This window comes from Chiloscyllium plagiosum, chromosome 24 (assembly GCF_004010195.1).
Source record: "Chiloscyllium plagiosum isolate BGI_BamShark_2017 chromosome 24, ASM401019v2, whole genome shotgun sequence".
NCBI lineage: Eukaryota > Metazoa > Chordata > Chondrichthyes > Orectolobiformes > Hemiscylliidae > Chiloscyllium > Chiloscyllium plagiosum.
In genome coordinates, this window is record NC_057733.1 from 9,103,506 (window position 1) to 9,123,127 (window position 19,622).

At 41.2% G+C, this 19,622-nt stretch overlaps 1 protein-coding gene across 1 annotated transcript in view; it reads right to left on the reverse strand.

Annotated features, from left to right (window-relative positions):
• The window catches only part of LOC122562338, a 410,892-nt gene extending 391,590 nt beyond the window's left edge, over window positions 1–19,302 (reverse strand). The window contains exon 1 of the mRNA XM_043715214.1: window positions 19,164–19,302. Coding sequence (XP_043571149.1) covers window positions 19,164–19,289 — 126 coding nt within the window. The 5' untranslated portion in view covers window positions 19,290–19,302. The remainder of the gene's footprint in view (window positions 1–19,163) is intronic.
• Window positions 19,303–19,622: the final 320 nt, after the last annotated feature.

Consider the following 19,622-nt stretch of genomic DNA (forward strand, 5'->3'; position numbering starts at 1 on the left):
GGGGTTCTGTCCTGGTGACGATTGGAGGGGTGGTGCTCAAGGGCGGAGGAGTGGGAAGTGGAGGAGATGCAGTGGAGAGCAATGACGATCACGTCTGGGGGGAAATTGCGGTCTTTGAAGCAGGAGGCCATCTGGGTTGTACGGTATTGGAACTGGTCCTCCCGGGAGCAGATGCGGCGGAGACGAAGGAATTTGGAATATGGGATGGCGTTTTTACAGGGGGCAGGGTGGGAGGTGGTGTGGTCTTGGCAGCTGTGGGAGTCGGTCGGTTTATAGTAAACGTCCGTGTTGATTCGGTTGCCCGAGATAGAAATGGAGGTGTCTTGGAAGGGGAGGGAGGAGTCTAAGATGGTCCAGGTATATTTGAGGTCGGGGTGGAAGGTGTTGGTAGACAAACAAGATGATCAGAGGATTAGGTAGAGTAGATAGTGAGAGTCTTTTTTCCTAGGATGACGTCAGCTTATACGAGGGGGGCATAGCTGTAAATTGAGGGGTATAAATTTAAGACAGATGTCAGAGGCAGGTTCTTTACTCAGTGGCAAAGGCGTGGAATGCCCTGCCTGCCAGTGTAGTTAACTCAGCCACATTACGGCATTTAAACAGTCCTTGGATAAGCACATGGATGATGATGGGATAGTGTAGGGGGATGGGCTTAGACTAGTTCACAGGTCTGCTCGACATTGAGGGCCAAAGGGCCTGTTCGGCACTGTATTGTTCTTTGTTCTATGTTCTAACATAATACTAGTCATTGGCGAACATTCTCACTTCTGACCTTAAAGATGACCCTGAGGAACTAAGGGTTATAGTAATGTAGTTGTATCCCTACATCTGAACCAGAAAGCCCAGGTTTAAATCCCAGAAGAAGTATACAATGATATCTCTAATCAGCAAGTCATCCTCCCCCTCAATTCCCATTAAGTCCAGCTTTGCTAGGGCTCCTTCATATCACTCCTTGGATCAATGATTCTGAAGATGGAAGCCTCACTGGAGAGATAGCCAAGACTGGTAAAGGCAAAAGGCTGAACTGAATAAGAGTCTATTGTCACTGACAGAATGTGTTTTCTGAACATGATCAAAGTTGTTTGTGTATTTGAAACTCAATTTTCCTAATAATTCCATCAGTTTTAAAATGTGTATTTACCCCACACTTGACCCAGGGGATTAAGAGCACAACATTGCACTCATTTGACTCCCTTATACTCACTCAGAAGAAAGTTTAAACAACAAGATATAATTATCTCAGCCTCAGATTTGTAGCACGTCTGTGGTTTCTTGGATGAATTCATGATTTTAATTGAAGTAAAGCCTTTGAAAATAGAGGTTTCTGAGTAAGCACTGACTCTTTTTAGTTGAATTTTTAGCAAGTTGGTTTTCAGATGAACTGGAAGTCAGGAATTCAGACACAAAGCAAGTTCTGTTATTTACTCTCCAACCCCGCATCGGCCCACCCCACACAAATAGTCAAGCCATCAAGACTTCACCTTGGTGACTTATACATCTTCAAATTCTTTTTCCAAAGACAGGTGGTATTTTGATGCCACAGACTGCTTGTTATTTGACATTTTGCAATCTGTCCTATCTAGTTTAGTTATGAGCTGTCATAATACAGGTCTCAGACTAGTCTGACAGAGTTAGAAGAATATTGTTTTATCCTTCGTGAACAAAGATAAATCGGCTGGAATGATATAGTTCTTTGGTGATTGCCTATGCTTTATAAAAAGCAAGTTGCAATTTTCCTGGATGGCTGCGAATGCCCATGTTTAATTAGGTATGTGCTGGAGAAGCAGGACTGCCTGACTTCATGCCATGATGTGGTGGTGCCAGTGTTGGACTTGGGTGGTCAAAGTGAAAAATCTCTATTGACTATAACCTGGTGTTGAGATTTTTAAAGTGACTCCATGCCAACAGTCATGATTTTCAGAGGCAATTTCAACAAATGGTGCTTACAATTTCCACACATTGCCTGGAAAGTTTACAACATATTAAAGCATTATGATAGAAGAGAACTGTGCTTGAGGCAACAGAAGTACTAAGTGACCAGTTGAGAAATTGCACATTTCTGAAGAGTGTGATAACTCTGGCATATCTTCTAGATATCCATCCCAAAGGCTCATCTCCATGAAAACATTTCTGAACACCTCGCTCTTTGGCCACCTCTCACTACCAGTTTTCCTAAAAGGTCCCATTCTCTCCATAATACTTGGTCCACTCATCCATTATTCCTGATAACCACATCACTCAATTCCAACAATGTCCCATGTAAGTGCAAGAAATCCAACATCCAAATTCACCTCCTCTTACAACCATCCACAGCTTCAAAATATGCTTGCGGTCAGGGGCGGGAGACAAGTTATACAGTTACGGACAAAGTAGATTTGGCCCATTATGCTAAATCTTTCCCTACTTCCATCTTGCTATGTTGCAATTGCTCACAATATACTTCTACTTGCATAATACCTTGAGGATAACTTGTTTCCACTCCAGTCTCGAGGTCCTTGGAAGATAAAGTAACCCACAAATAGTGCCATACATGGGACACAGGTGCAATTTGCTGAAGATGATGGTTGAGATGTTCACGTTTTCATACACTGCTTCCACGGTTTGTGCTTAGCGTCTATCTGGGTTCAATGGAGATGCTCAAACATTTAGCATCTTCACAGATGCTTCTTCTCCTATTAGGTGTTGTCAGGCTAGAGACTCCCACAAGTTAGTGAGGACCTCCCTGAAGCATTTTCTGACCATCTGGTGAACCAGGATTAGACTTTGTTTTGGAAGTCCTGTCAGGCAACAAAGCTGAAACATTATAGTCATGTGCAAGTCTGCAATGCATACAGGAGGACTGATGACATTGCTAACGCTAAGAACTGAGCATGGAGTTTGCTACATTGAGGAAGAATACCTCTGTTCACACCCAAGGATTCACCACTACCACAGTCAACAATAACATCAGCCAACTCAGTTTAGCTCCCTCCCACCCCACTATCCAAGGCCACAGATATACCTTCCACGTGATGCAGTGATTTGCCTGACTTTTGCCAGAAACGTCAATTTTCCTGCTCCTAAAATGGGGTTAGTGATAATTCGCCACGGCAGATTCGCCGCCGCTGATTAGCCACTGCCAGTTCGCCACCAGTGTTTCTCCACCGGGGTTGTTTGACCTCTGGAGACTATTTGCCACCAGAAATAGATATATGTACTGATTGTTTTCCCTCCCGCCTGTTCTTTCATACTTCAGTCCCCTTTATTTATACAACTACATATTGATATAAAAAGAGGTAAAATAAATATAATTTTATTGGTTTATATGTAAAAATGAGTTACAAACTTTAACCAGAAAGAGGAAATATATTTTTAAAATCTTTATAATGGCAGTAAAATCTCACATGAATAATAAACAATGAAATTTCAGTTCATTTGATAGTTATGCGCTATTCCTTTAAGATAATCCAAACAATCTCTTTCACCATATTCAAGAACAATTTTTTTTATTCTATTGTCGCGTCTCGATACTTTTTTAGCTTTATTTGTGGTGGGTAACCCACTATCAGCTGTTCCGTATATAAATCACACCCCTTTTGCACTTTCGTTAACGTACCAATATATTTCCATATGGTTGGGTGATGAGCTCAGAGTTCAAAAGCAATTCTCCGATGAGCGGTTTCAGCGTGATTATTTGTGTGATCTTCATTGTTTATTGCTGTATCAGACCGACCACATATCATGGGGAAACAAAGGTGCCCTTCGGCAACTGCCACGTCTATTGTAGAGTCCAATATAATTAAATTCAAACCAATCTAGTATTGGTTGTAGTTCTTGAGGCAAAAAATCTGCAAGTGCTTCTACATAGTTATCAAGATCAGTAAGTGGCACAAAAGCCAAAGCATTTTTCATTTTTGCTTTTAAAGCATAATCAGGATTGGTGTTGTATTGACGAGTTGCTCCAACTGCAGTAATAGGTTTATGCATACTTTGTGCCAAAAGAAAGAAACAGCCCCTAATGCAAACTTCAGGAAAACATTCTCTCATAGCACTGATAGCTGCCTGCTCAAAGTCACAATGGATATACTGTGGTCTCGGATTAAGTACCAAGGACTTCACCATTTCAAACATGCATACATGTGTTGAACGCTGCTTATTTGGTAGAAGTATATACAATATTGGATGAACCCCATCAAGTCTTTTTGCTAAAATACAATATACCTGAGAGAATAAAATAGGGGTTATGTTGAACGTACCATCCACAAACCACATCGATTCTGCTAAATTATGTATCCAAGATTCCCTACCAAATATGATTATACGATTACTTCCTTGACCACTATCCGCCAAAAGAATTTTTTCTTCTGCTCAGTTATCCGGCTTATATACTTTGTATCTAATTGGAATCACCAAATGCTGAAGACCAGTAGGGTTTGGTGGTGCTAAACTAATATCATTCCTTTTCCGTCAAATTATTTTCTTCATGCTGCTTGTAGTCGGTAAAGATGCTAGGACTGACTGAGGGACATCGACTACACATTCATTAATAAGATCACTAGGTACTTCCTGTGATTCTTCTGCACAACGTTTTAAACTGGTTTTCACTTTTGCAACTTGGACACTGTATTCCAAAAATACAAGCTTAAAAAAACTCTCCTGTAATGAAAATAAGTTGTTACTGAAACAACGCAAACACTACCTTAACCAATAGTAACGACAATTTTATATACCAGCAATATTCAAAATATACAATTTACTTGCGGTGGCGAATCGTCTTCAGTGGCCAATGGGCGGTGGCTAAGCATCAGCAGTGAATCTGCTGTGGCAAATGGTCCCATCCCGCCTCAGATGCTGCTTGATCTGCTGTGCTTTCCCAGCACCGCACTCTCTACTTTGATCTCCAGCATCTGCAGTCCTTACTTTTGTCTCGTCATTCAACCTAATCTACTGTGCTCACTGCTCACAATATGGTCTCCTCTACCAATCGGGGACAGGAAACAGAGTGGGTGATTGCTTTGTCAAACGCCTCTCCTCTATTGGGAAAAAAAATCCCAAGCTTTTAGTTGACTGCTGTCTTAATTAACACGCCAACCTATGCATGTCAGGCCTGTTGCACTGCTCCAAAGTTCAATGGAAGCTGGAGTAACAACAACTCACCATCCACCTGGTTTTCTTACTGCTCTCAGGTCTCAACATTCAGTTTGCGCAATTTCAGAGCAGGAATCTAGATGCTCATTAACGCCCCACCCCCTCACCTCCAGGCTCTGTTCTCTTTGGATTGCTCCCAGCACAGCCCACCTGTTTTCAACTCTTTCTAACTCCTGTTATGACCATTTCAGCATTTATTTGTACCCTACATTTCTCTCACCAATTCTTTTGCCTGGTTCCTTTTACCATCTCTCAGCAGGAACCCACATTGTCTATTCGCCTCACTGCTCTTCCCCTCTACATCAGCATAAATACCATTTTCCAGCCATTTTCAGTTCTGACAAAAGGTGGTCAGGTCTGTTTCTGTGCTGTATAACCCTTCCTAACAGCTCACCCATGCCAACCAAACTAAACTAGTCCCACTTGCCTGTGTTCATCCCATCTCTCTCTAAACCATTCCTATTCATGTAACTGCCCAAATGTCTTTTCAACGTTACAACCGTATCTGCACCTACCATTTCCTCTGGCAGTTCAATCCACATATGAACCACCCTGTGAAAAAAGTTGCCCTTAAAATGAGTTGTTCTTTCCACAGATGTTGCCAGACCGACTTAATTTCTCCAATGCTTTGTTCAATTCAAATTTCTAGCACCCTCAGTGGCCACATCATCCAATTCACTCCTGCCCACCACCTTGTATTTTCCACCTCTCCCTTACCTCACCTTCATTCTCACTAATGAACCATTCATTCTCCAACTTCATTCTGATGAAAACTCATCCAACTGAAATGTTATTTTCTGTTGTTTAACCAAAGCAATTTCAACATTTCCTATTTTGCATGAGGTTTGCAGTATCTGCACTACTTATTTTTTCTTAACAAGAAAAACTAACAAGTGAAAGTAATGTACAGAAAGAAAAAGCTGCAAAAGATTGTGAAAGACTAAAAACATCCCTTTGGAGATTTAGCAATATAGTTTATGGCTTTACTCAAAAAGTGTGGCACTGGAAAAGCACAGCCAGTCAGGCAACATGTGAGGAGCATAAGCTCTTCATCAGGAATGTTGGATAGGTCAGAGCGGAGGGTGGAATGGATAAGTGGGAAGGATGATGGACAGATCTGACAGTTGAATTGGAGGGTTGGATCTGGGATAAAAGGTGGGGGAGGGGAGATGAGGAAACCGGTAGAATCGACATGGATTCCTCGTGGTTGGAGGGTCCCAAGGCAGACGATGAGGTGTTCTTCCTCCATTCGTCAGGTGGCTAGGAGTTGGCAGTGGAGGCAGCCCAGGATACAGTAGGAGGATGATTGTGGATGTGTCCTCATCTACTGTGTTCATTGTTCTCGATGTGGTCTCCTCTACATCAGGGAGACAGGATTTCAACTTGCAGGACATTTCAGAGAACATCTGGGACACACTAAACAACCCACCACCCTGTGGCTGACCACTTCAACTCCGCCAAGGACATGCAAAATCCCAGATCCAATCCTCCAACTCGGCACTCAGGCCTGTCCATCATCTTTCTCACTTAACCACTCCACCTCTGCTCTGACCTATCACCATCATACCCCACCTATCGCCTTCCTAGCTACGTTCCCCTCAGCTCCACTCCCCTATCTCAGGCCCCTTGTGGACCCCCTATATGCCTGATAAAGAGCTTATGCTCGAAACATCAACTCTCCTGCTCCTCGGATGCTGCCTGACCGGCTGTGCTTTTCCAGCACCACACTTTGACTCTGATCTCCAGCATCTACAGTTCACTTTCTCCTAGTTTAAGGCTTTAGCCCAGCACTTCAGCCCATCGAGTCTGCTCTGCCATTTGATCATGGCTGATAAGTTCATCAATCCCATTTTTTGGCTTTGTCCCCATAATCTTCAATCCGCTTGACAATCAAGAACTAATCCCGGTTTTAAACATACAGAATGACCTGGTGTCCACAGCCTTCTGCGGCAAGGAATTCCACACATTCACCACTCTCTAGCTAACAAAGTTTCTCCTTATTTCCATTCTAAAGGATCTGCCCTTTACTCTAAGACTGTACCCTTAGGTCCTCGACCCTCAAGCCCATGAAAACATCTTCCCAACAACAACTCTGTCCAGGCCGTTCAGTATTCTGAAAGCTTCAATCATATTACCCCCTCATCTTTCTAAACTCCATTAAGTATAGTCCCAGAGTCCTTAAATGTTCATCATATGTTAATCTTTTCATTCCTGGAATCATTCTCATTAACCTCGTCCAGATCCACTTCAGAGCCAATAGATCCTTCCTGAGGCAAGGGGTCCGAAACTACTCAATTCTCAAAATGTGGTCTGACCAGAGCCTCCGAAGTACATCCCTGCTTTTACATTCTAGTTCTCAAGATGAATGACAACATTGTATTTGTCTTCCTAACTACCAATTCAACCTGCAAACTTACCTTAAAGAAAAACCTGGACTAGGACTGCCAAGTCCCTTTGCACTTCAGATTTCTGAATTTTCTCCCCATTTAGAAAATAGTCCGCGCCTCCATTCTTCCTACCAAAATGCATGACCTCACATTTTTCCACAATGTATTCCATCTGCCACTTCTTTGCCCACTCTCCTAATCTGTTTACATCCTTCTGCCATCTCCTCGCCTCCTCGATACTACCTATTCCTCCACTTATCTTTGTATCATCTGCAAACTTAGCCAGAATGACCTCAGTTGTTTCAACTAGACCATTAATGTATAAAATGAAACGTGGTCCCAACACTGACCCTTTCCCATTCTCGGAAAGACCTTTTCATTCCCACTCTCTGCCTTCTGCCAAACAAACTATCTTCCACCCATGTTAGCACCTAGTCTCTTACAACATCTGCCCTTATCTTACTCAGTAACCTCCTATGCGGCACCTTGTCAAAGACCTTCTTGAAGTTCAGGTTGATAACATCCATTAGATCTCCTTGGTCTAACCTACTTGTTACCTCCTCAAAAGAATTCCAGCAGATTTGTCAGGCATGACGCCCCCTTGATGAAACCATGCTGACTTTGCCCTATTTTACCATACACTTCCAAATATTCAACAACCTTCTGACTCAACTGAACATGCTACCTACCAAGACACAGCTATTCAATATCCAAATCATCACCATTTAGTGGTTTGATGTGCCCAGGCATATGGCAATTATCTGCAGAATGTACAAACATTTCTGCAACACTGAAATCAAAAAGTCATGGTAATTCAGTTGAAGACAAAATATTCAGCCCATTCAAACAAACTAAGGTTTCAAATAAACACATTGAAAATAAGGAATTTTTTTAAGTGAGCATGTGAACACATACAAAAGAAACACTTTAGCAATCACACAGTTTAAGTAACCATAAATTAAACATGTATGACAGTACAGTTGACAACATTGATGTTCTACAGTTCAATTTTGCCATTATTTTTCTTGTTTGATGAAAAGATTTTCTAATAAATAGTATCTTATCTGGATTTATAATTTATAGCAATCAATTTAAAATCAAGGACGGGCAGCAGGCAGAGAGGAGGGCAGTAACCATCTGGATAACAATCATTTTTCTTCTTTTCAAAAACAAATACCAAAACACTTTGCGTACACACAATTTGACCAGGTTTCCATTTACTAAAGAACACAAATGCAAATGTTTAAGAACCTTTAAAAAAAATCTTCCAAGGCACAAGCAACAAACCGCTGAGCAAGATTAAAAGATGCCAAATTCTCTACACATCCACATTCCAATACCCGAGATCCAGAAAACGAGATTCACTTGTGTTTATAAAAACAGACATCAGGAGCTCATCTGGTCTCTATATTAGGTTCAAGTTTCTGACAAATGTCCCAGCTTCAAGATTACATTAGAGAAGATTTTCAGGAAAATCAACTTAAAACGTTCAATGTAGGTAAAGTAACACAAATGACGGGATCTCATTTTTTGTTACTGTAATGCAACAGCTTTGCTCACATCTCCAACTTTACCATGGTTTAAGAATTTGTGCTTCATCCTGAAAAAGGTGAACACTGCTAGGATTATTTTGGATCCTAACCTACAGCAGTGCAGGTTACAGTTGCTACTGTTGGCTTCCTATGTTTGAAGCTCATACTGCATTTTAGATTCTGTGTCCAGATTATTCCCACAGCATTCCAACTCTATCAGATGACTCAGATAATCCAGCAAGAAAAAAATTTGTACCCAAAATTCCAACTTTTTTTCCTTCTTAAAAAAAGGTATAGGCCATATCTCTGAACCAGTTATTTTTAATTAAAGGTGGTGAGCCAGGAATAGCTTACAGAAAGTGAACTCAACTCACTGATATTGGAGCGGAGAGGTGTCAGAATTGAGCCTCTGTAGCCACTACGTTTGCTTAGATCCAGGTTCTGGTATTTTATAGTACCTTGCTGGAGTCTTACCATCACCTTTTATTTGGTGCTTTCCTTCCCAAGGTCACAACTAGCCTCACATCTTAGAAACACTCAACACTATCACAAAAGACTACATCATTCATTGCTTCTGTATCAGTTGTTTTGCAGAACAATTCAGGTAGACCCAATCTCTTTCCCAATTTTTCTTCAAATATTTATCCAGTTCTCTTATGAAAGAGATTGTTGAGTTAGTATTTGCCACCCTCTCATGTTACATACTCCAAATGGTAACCACTCGGTGCATTAAAGAGAAAGTTGGACGAAAGAATCAGAAGCACCATGAAGATAATTAGTCACTTTAAATCTGTACCCTCTGGGTCAGCACTTCAGCATTGGAATTAGTTACTCTATTTACCCATGCTCCTACTGATCTTAAAGGGAGCTGGAAGCCCTAAATATGCTGGAACAGGTTTGCACCTAAATAGAAATAGGATTAAGTTATTTGCATACTTTTCACAAGTATTATTAGGTCAGATTTAAATAAGGTTACAGGGGACAAGGGAGCCAAGACAAATGATCAAGAAGAATTTCATGGCACACAGCTTAAAAGTGATGAAGTCACCAAGCTTGAAAGGTTAACTTTTATCTCTCCAGGCGCAGCCAGATCAGAGTTTCTCCAGCAACTTCTATTCTTGATTAAAGATAAAATTAAAAGAAATACACAGAACATAGGAGCAGGAGGCCGCCATTCGGCCCTTCAAGCCTGCTACGCTATTCACCACGACCTTGGCTGACCATCATCTAACAGCCAAATCCTACTTTCTCCCCAGAACCTTCGATCCCATTCGCCCCAAGTGCTATATCTAGCCACTTACTGGATGCATGCAACGTTTGAGCATCAACACCTTGCTATGGGAATGAATTCTTTGGGTGAAGAAATGTCTCCTCACGTCCTCCTAAATGGTCCACCCTGAATCCTCAAACTGTGTGCACTGGTTCTGGATGCACCCACCATCAGGAATATCCTCCCTGCATCTACCCTGTCTAGACCGGTTAGAATTCCCGCTCACTCGTCCGAACTCCAGCGAAAACAATCCTAACCTCGTCAATCTCTCCTCATGCGTCAGTTCTGCCATACCCAGGATTAGCCTGGTAAAACTTCAGTACACTTGCTCAAGAGCAAGAGCATCCTTCTTCAGAAAAAGAGACCAAAACTGCGCAATATTCTAGGTGTGGCCTCACCAAGGCCATCCCAGCTCTTGTACTTGAAACGTCTCACAATGAAGGCCAGCATACCATTTGCCTTCTTTACCACCTGCTGCACCTGCACACTTACCTTCAGCCATTGGTGCACAAAGGATACCCAGGTCCCGCTGCACACTCGCCTCTCCCAATTTACTGCCATTTAGGTAGTAATCTGCCTTGTTTTTTGCTTCCAAAGTGAATAACCTCTCAATTATCCAAATTATACCACGTCTGCCATTGATTTGCCCACTCACAACCTGTCCAGATCATGCTGAAGGAACTACACATCCTCATCACAGTTCACCCTCCCACCCAACTCGGCATCATGTGCAAACCTTGCAATGTTACATTTTGTTCCCTCATCCAAATTATTAATATATAGTGAACACCTGGGGTCCTAGCATCAATCACTGTGGCACCCCCACTAGTTACTGCTTGCCAATCTGAAAAGGATCAATTAATTCCTACACTGTTTCCTACCTGCCAACCAGTTTTCTATCTACCTCAATATGCTTCCCCCCAATCCCATGCACTTTAATCTTGCACAATGATCTCTTATGGAGGAGTTCTGTCAAACGCCTTCTGAAAGTCCAAATACAGCACATCGACTGGCTCCACCCTTGTCAACTCTGCTAGTTATACTTTCATAGACTTCCAACAGATTTATCAAGCAAGACTTCCCCCTCATAAATCCATGCTGGCTCTTTCTGATTCTGCCACTGCTTTCCAAATGTTCCGCTGTAAAATCCTTGATAATGCATTCGAGAATTTTCCTCACTACCGATGTTGGGCGCACTGGTTTATAATTCCCTGTTTCTCTCTACCTCCCTTTTTGAATTCTGGAGTAACATTAGCTACGCTGAAACCTGCACAGACTCTTCCAGAGTCTCGAGAATCCTGGAAGATGACCACCAATGCATCCACTATTTCTAGAGTCACTTCCTGGGATGTTGATTATCAGGCCCTGAGGATTTAATCACTTTCAATCCCCTCATTTCTCTACTAATAGCGATCTTCCTCAGTTCTTCGCTCTCACTAAATCCTGCACTGTCCAACATTTCGTGTGTCTGATTTGTTTCCTCTTTTGTGAGGACAGAACCAAAGTATGCATTCAGTTGCTCAGCCATTTCTTTATCCCCTATTATACATTTCCCCATTTCTGACTGTAGGGAACCTATATTTATCTTCACCAATCTTCTTCCTATTCATGTACCTATAGAAACTTAGTGTCAGTCTTTATGCTCCCTGCAATTTTACTTTTGTAAAGTATTGCCCCTTCTTAAGCCCTTAGTCAAATTCTAAACGGCTCCCAATTCTCAGACCTATTATTTTTCTTGGCCAACCTGTAAGCTTCTTCCTTGGATCAGATACTATATCTCTATGCATATTGAACATGTTTTCTATTACAATGAACTGCATCAAGACCAGATGAGATGCATTCAAGGATACAAAGGGAAGCAAGAACTAAAGTTACAGAAACACTGGCCATAATTTTCCAGCCTTCCTTTGACATTCCATGATGCCTGGGAACTGAAGGATTTCAAATGTTTACACCTTATTACAAAAACAATATGTAGACAGAGTCAACAATTACAAGCCAGAGAATTTAACTTCAACAGAAGAAGATTTCTAGAAACAATAATCAAAAATAGTCACATGTATAACTGCAAGTTATTTAAAAGAAACCCAGGCTTAAGGGAAAATGTTTAACTAATTTAAAGTTTTTTTAAAAACATTTAAAAGATAAGTAACAGAGGGTTGATAAGGGTAATGTATCGGGCTGGGTATCGGGTCCTTGTCCTGGTGAGTCGATGTCTGAGAGTGGCTGTTGGTTTGTGTGCTGTTGGGAGTCCTAGTGGTCGCAGTAGTCTGGCTGTCAGTTCAGAAATGCTCTTGATGTATGGTAGTATGGCTAGTCCTTTGGGTTGCGGCATGTTGATGAAGTTGCACGGGCATCCGTTTTTGGCGAATACATTGTATAGGTGTTCTTCTTCCTCTTTTTGCAGTTCTGGTGTACTGCAGTGTGTTGTGGCCCTTTTGAATAGTGTCTTGATGCAAATTCTTTTGTGTGTGTTGGGGTGGTTGCTTTCGTAGTTTAAGACTTGGTCTGTGTGTGTGGCTTTCCTGTATACCTTTGTGGTGAATTCACCGTTCGGTGTTCTCTGTACCATCACGTCTAGGAATGGGAGTTGGTTGTCCTTTTCTTCCTCTTTCGTGAATTGGATTCCTGCGAGTGTGGCGTTGATGATCTGGTGTGTGTTCTCTATTTCTGTGTTTTTAATGATTACAAAGGTGTCATCCACATATCTGACCCAGAGTTTGTGTTGAATTTGCGGTAAGACTGTTTGTTCGAATTTTTGCATTACCGCTTCTGCTATGAGTCCAGAGATGGGTGAACCCATGGGTGTAATGTTGATTTGTTCATATATTTGGTTGTTGAATGTGAAGCGTGTTGTGAGGCAACGGTTCAGTAGTTTAAGTATGCAGTCTTTTTTGATAGGTTCAACATCTTGTCTGTTCTGTATGTCCAGCAGGTTGGCTATTGTTTCTCTGGCTAGGGTTTTGTCGATAGAGGTGAACAGTGCCGTTTCATCGAACGAGACCATGGTTTCTTCCTTGTCTATGTGTATATTTCTGATGATGTCCAAGAATTCCTGTGTTGATTGTATAGAGTGTCTAGATCCACTGATCAGGTGTTTCAGTTTCTGCTGTAGTTCTTTAGCCAATTTGTGTGATGGTATCCCTGGTAGTCTGAGTGGGATGTCTGGTTTGTGTACTTTAGGTAGTCCATAGAATCTGGGGGTGTTGTTGCTTTCAGGTTTCATTCTCTGTAGGTCAAACCTGGTTATCTGTCCGTTTTTTTGTAGGTTCCTCAGTGTGTTGTTTATCTTATTGCTGAGCTGTGGGGTGGGGGTCAAACTCCTTCTTTTGGTAGGTGTTGGCATCTGCAAGTAGTTGTTGCGCTTTTTGGACGTAGTCTGCTTTGTCCAGGATGACCGTCATTCTGCCTTTGTCTGCTGGTAGTATGATTATGTTCTTATCGTTTCTTAGTGATTTTAGTGCTTCCCTCTCCTTGGTGTTGAGGTTATGTGTTTGTCTTTTCCTTGTTATCAGAGGTACGATACTTTGTCTCACTGTTTTTTGTGTCTCTGTCAGTCCATTGTTCCAGAGTGTGCATTCTAGAGCTGCTAGGAAGTCTGATGTCTTGGCGTCCTTGTGGTTGTAGTGGAGTCCCTTGGCCAGTATTGTTCTTTCCGTGTCTGTGAGCTTACTGAGGGAGAGGTTTCTAACCCAGGTGTGTGTTGTGGTGTCCTCTCTGTTGTGTGTTAGTTTGGCCATTTTTTCTTTTAGTGCCTTTTTTTGCGTTGTGTGGTCCTGTTCTGTCCTATGGTGACAGCCTGTTCTATTGTCCGGGTCCATTCCCGATTGGTGGTTTTTGAAATAAACGATTTTTGGCGCACAATTTCTTGTCTGTATTTGTGAAGTCTGGTTTGAGCATCTGTAATCATTACCTGGATCATCCTGAATCCGTTCTGTCTGCTGCGTCGCTGGCTTGTGGGTTGTTGACTGGTGGTCTGTATCTGACACATGGAAGGATTTGATTCTTTCGGCATTCATGCAGGAACCGGTGTTGTTCGTATGTGGCGCTTAGGCGGTCAGCACAGGATTCCCATTTCCTGGCTTGTCTTAGCGTCTCTGCTGCAGTTCCTAGAGGCGTGGCATTCATCCACAGATTCAAATCAATAAACACATCGACCTGGGCCCAATATACCGGCCACTGCAGCGGACAACTGGAACTGACAACCGGAAGCGGCAGGTACAAATCACTATAAATGCCAGAGGAAACATCACAGAAGCGTTTCACAGGAGGCTCCCAAGCACTGAGGATGTCACCTAGACAGGGGACGAAACGTCTGCAACACAAATTCCCAGCGCGGCGAACAGAACCACAACGAGCACCCGAGCTACAAATCTTCTCACAAATTTTTGGCTTTATTATTAGGGACAGAGCAATGATGTTACGTTGAATATAGGCAAAATACTGCAGATGCTGAAAATCTGAAAGAAACAATATTGGAGAAACTCAGGAGGCCTGGCAGCACTTGCAGAGAGAAAGTGAATTAGTTAATGCTCCAAATTCAGAAAGACTCTTCTTCAGAGCTGACTTTCTTTAGCATTCTCAGAGGTTATGTTGAACTTGTACAAGATATCAATTTGGCCCGTGCTGGAATACTTCATCCAGTTATGTGACTTCATTTTAAGAAGGGCATGAAAACATTGGAGACAGAACAGATTCAGGAGAATTATTCTAGAGAGGAGGAATTTCAGACGGACATGGGAAGTTATAACTATTTTCCTTGGGGGAAAGGTAGTGGAGAAGAGATTTGAAGAAGATGCTCAAAATCATGAGGGGTCTGGACAAAGTAGATAGGAGAAACAGTTTTGACTCGAAGTGATAGAAAAGGATGGCATAAGCACAAAGTTACTGGTAAACAAAGCAAAATTAACAATGAAAATCTATATTTTTATATAGAAACTCTAAGTGTTGCAGTCTGAAACGCTGTGCTAACAAGTTCAGTTGAAGTATTTAAGGAGTTGGACTGCCAACTTAAGAAGGAAGAACATGTATTATTATGGGGATTGGCAGATGAAGGAGTCAACATGAACTATTCATTTGAAGAATCAATGCAGACATGTTTGGGCTGAATGACCTCATTCTGCATTAACAGTTGTCCTTGGTCTCCCCAGCTCTAAATGTTCTCCAAACATCTTTACTATATTTTTAAGTACACAACCTTCTATTTTCTATTTCCTGCTGCTTCTGTGGCTGTTGGAGAATGCCAGCATAGTCATCAGTTCCCCTTTGAGAAATGTTGGAAATAGGAGGTCAAGCAAGAGTAGGCCAGTGAACCCCTTTCACCTCCTCGACCATTCCTCTAGTTCATGGCTGATCTGTACATCCACGCTACTTTACTCCACCATCTTTGATAGCTCAAAATCCATTGATCTCAGATATTGAGTATATTCAAAATTAAACCTCCACAGCTCTCCTTGGTACAGATTTCTAAAGATTCACCACTCTGAGGGAAAAAACATCACTCCTAAATGGCCCAAGTCTGTCATCTGGTTCTGTACCCTCCAAACCTAGGTGCGGCTTTCAGGACACTTCTAGCTGGTCCTGTTTACTTCTTGATCAACCAGTTTCTGCTTCTTCTGCCAGACAGAGAATGGCCAGTAAATTATTTGATTTGTTGTCAGATATACTTAAGTACAGTGAAAAGATTTGTCTGCGATCAGTACAGGCAGATCACAATAAGCAAAGGCAGACAGATCATAGGGTGATAAAAATCTGGACAGAATAGGGCATACAGGTTATACGACATAAGATGCACATGAGGCAAGACCAACATTAACTCCAAATAATGCTGATCTGGTCCAGTCTGGAGTTATCATCCTAGTTTGATAAGAAACTTTGATGGCCCATATTGTTGTTCCCATTTTTCATAAATTAGAACCAGCACAATGCTGTATAAAGTGCTGTAAACTTCAAGAAATGTTTTCAGTACTTTAAAATATGCTACAAAAAAGAAAGGAATTGCACAGATATACAAGCTTATGCAGTTACTTAATTGGAGATTTTTGGGCATCAAAACAAAAAGGATGAGCAAAGACAACAGGAACCAAACAGAAGCCAACATCAGTGTTCATGTAATAGAATTATAGAAATCTACAGAAAGGAGTTAAATAAAGGCAGTAAGGAGTTAACAAAAAAAATGGGGAAGGAGGAAAATTTGAGTAACCACTAAGTCAAATTAGTGACACAGACTTGGGAAGCCAACAAAGTACGGCAATGGTACTATACCCAGTAATCCTATTAAAGTCTCCCAACCAAACATTACGATATTCCTATATTATCGTGACTACAGTTCAAAACTACTTACTTGACTACAAAGCTCAGACCCCAGTGATCACAAGCCTCTAAGTCAAACTGTCATATGCACATGACACTGAACCTGGAGGCCACAAAACATTACCGTTTTAGCTCAAACTCAAAAAGTTCAAGTTACTCTCCAAAATGTCATTCCAACAAACATGTTGAGAAACCATCTTACACAAGGGGTAAATAATTCAAATATTGATTTCTCAAGTGCAGAAATTGATTTTAAAGCTCTTTCCGTTAACTATCAAGGAGCAAGGAAGGAGAAACAAATTGGACAAGGATGGTAGTGAAACACAGTTGCAAAGGAGCAAATTTAAGGAAGAGCGACGAAACTCCTTGTCAAGGCAAGTTGCAGACTACTACAGCGGTCAAAGCAGTGGAACAAGAGAAGGGCAATAACCCCAAACAGCCATAATTAACATCCCACTACATGACAACTTGTAAGATGGCCAGCACTTTCATATGGAGCTAAATCCCAAATCACCAAAGTCCAGAATTAATATTAAGTCTTAAATCCATTTAACCAAATTTTCAACTACTGAAGGAAATCTCCATTTTTCACAATGTTTCTCATTCTGTAAAATAACATCTATTAATATTACAATATCCCATCAGATCACAGATTATTCTAAAGAGTTACAAGTGTTAAAACAAATCAAGTGCTAGGTGAACAGTGACCAATTGAAAATTATAACTACAGCACAGTCATACTGGAACTGGTCAATGTCAAATGACAAGTATCTCTTATCTTGCCTGTTCCTTTTATCACACCATTAATCACTTATAAATAAGATTTGAAAAAACACAGTACTTATTAATTTAGCAATAAAGGTGACAAATCAAAACAAGGAAACAAAAGGGTTTAATAAACAATGGTATTTCAAAAGCAAACAATATAAACTGGCGATGACATGTTTTCAATGTTAGTCGCCAAGTTAGCATTAACGTTTGATGGGGACAAGACTATCACAGTTGTAGCACAATTCTGATCCCTTTCATTTCTAAAGCGAACAAAGTTCAACAAATCATAAACATTAACTTTCAATTAGTTGAAAAGTTCAAATTCATTACTGCAAACTGGAACTATGACAGAGCAAGGACATCAAAATAAGAAACATAATATAGCAATTTAAATAATCTGGACGTCAGTCCATTGCTTACTAAATTGCAATTGCAGAGAATGCACTCTTAATTCTTTCCAACAACTTCTTGAATTACTACTTTTCAAGATGAGATCGAATCAAAGTTTTTTTTAAAATAAATATTCAGTTATAGGCATTAAACAAAAATGTTCTTGTAAAGTTAATAAAGTTCATAATTAAAGTCATTAAATTATATTCAATTTTTGTCTCAGGAACCAATATTGCCAACATATTTTGATTTTTTTTCAACGAAGAACAAGAAAGTAACAGCCTGGTTCAGAAAAGTACCTAAATTACTTTTTCTTTAAAAGCAGCTTCTGAAGTTGGAGAAAACTACCAAAAATGCAACTATGCAGATTTATCTACACCCAAGCATTATATATTGTTAAAATTATTCCTTTCAGACATTGACTCCACATTTCAGGGAGAAAGGAGCCAACAAAAATATGCCAAAGCATTAAAATTATCCAAGACTGGTACCCAAAATTTTGAACAGAACATTTAGCTCTGCAAATGTTATTTTAACGTCAACGTTACATAAGTACACTGGCACAAAATTTTCAACAGGAGCTACACGTTTTGCTGCATGGGTATGGGCAGGGAGGAGGTTGCAGGACAATTTCAACAGAGAAATTAATTCGTTATTTAATGTTCATCATAACCCAGAATTGTCAAGAAACGATAGTCCATCACAGTAGACCCTGGCACATTCTAATTTAAACACACGATCATCTGAAAACAAATCACCATTTTTCCAAATACCTCCGAAATAGGGCACTATTAGGATTAGAGGGAGGAGCTAAAAATCACACCCCAACTGAAGACTTATCAAACAATGCAGCGAAAAAATAAATACGCACACATTTCAAATCCATACATTATAATAAATCGGGAAGAAAACACGGGAGAGGACAAAAAAAGGCACTGTGGTTTTAAAGGAGGAAACCACTCTTCCTTTAAAATCGAAAAACACGATTGAAAAGCAGGAAGCAGCAGCCATAAATATTAGGACAAAATCGAGGTTTGTTTTTGTTGGGGAGGGGTGGAAAAAAAAGAGGGAGAATCGTTCTGGGCGATTACCACTAAACATACTTTTCGACACTTTCAGAGTCGGGGTAAAAACCAGCCACAGAAAAGATTAATATGTTCAGGGGCGAAACGTGAACTTCATTCCGCAACATTTATCCGTTCCACCACGACCAAACACACGAAAAAAAAAGAGAACTCTTCGTTCCCCCAGTAACACAGATTCCCCGCCACCAATCCTCGCAAAACAAAAGAGGACAGAGGTTGCATTTTAAAAATTAAAGGGTGGTAATGGTGTTTGCCCTTTGCGAAAGAACTCCCCGCATGAGCCCCTCACCTGGTTCAAGTCCTCGTCCGTCAGTAAGTGCACCTCCCGGGGTTTGAAGCAATTTTGACATTTGCTCTTATTGAAGATATTAGCCTGGAATTTGCGGCACGGATTGTCCTTGGCTCCGGCCAACATCTCGGTTAAAAAAAAAACAGGTAAAGAAAATAAACTCCCTTCACTTTCCTCTGGCGCGGGATTAAAATGCGATTATTTCTCGGTGTGTTTTTCGTGTTTTCTTAAGAAAATAAGGGAAATTTCTCCGCGATAAATCACGGCGGAGCTCGGCTTGCTCCGCCTAAAACAGGCCGAATCTTCAAGCCCTCCACCCGGATTAAGTCGGCGGAGGGCGCCGGTACATCACCCGGTCTGCCCTCACCCACTGCCTCCCGGGGCCTGGATTCAGGTCCACAGTAACTCCCGGGAGGCCGCACGCTCCAGCTCGGTCTCGGTCTCTCTCTCTCTCGGCTG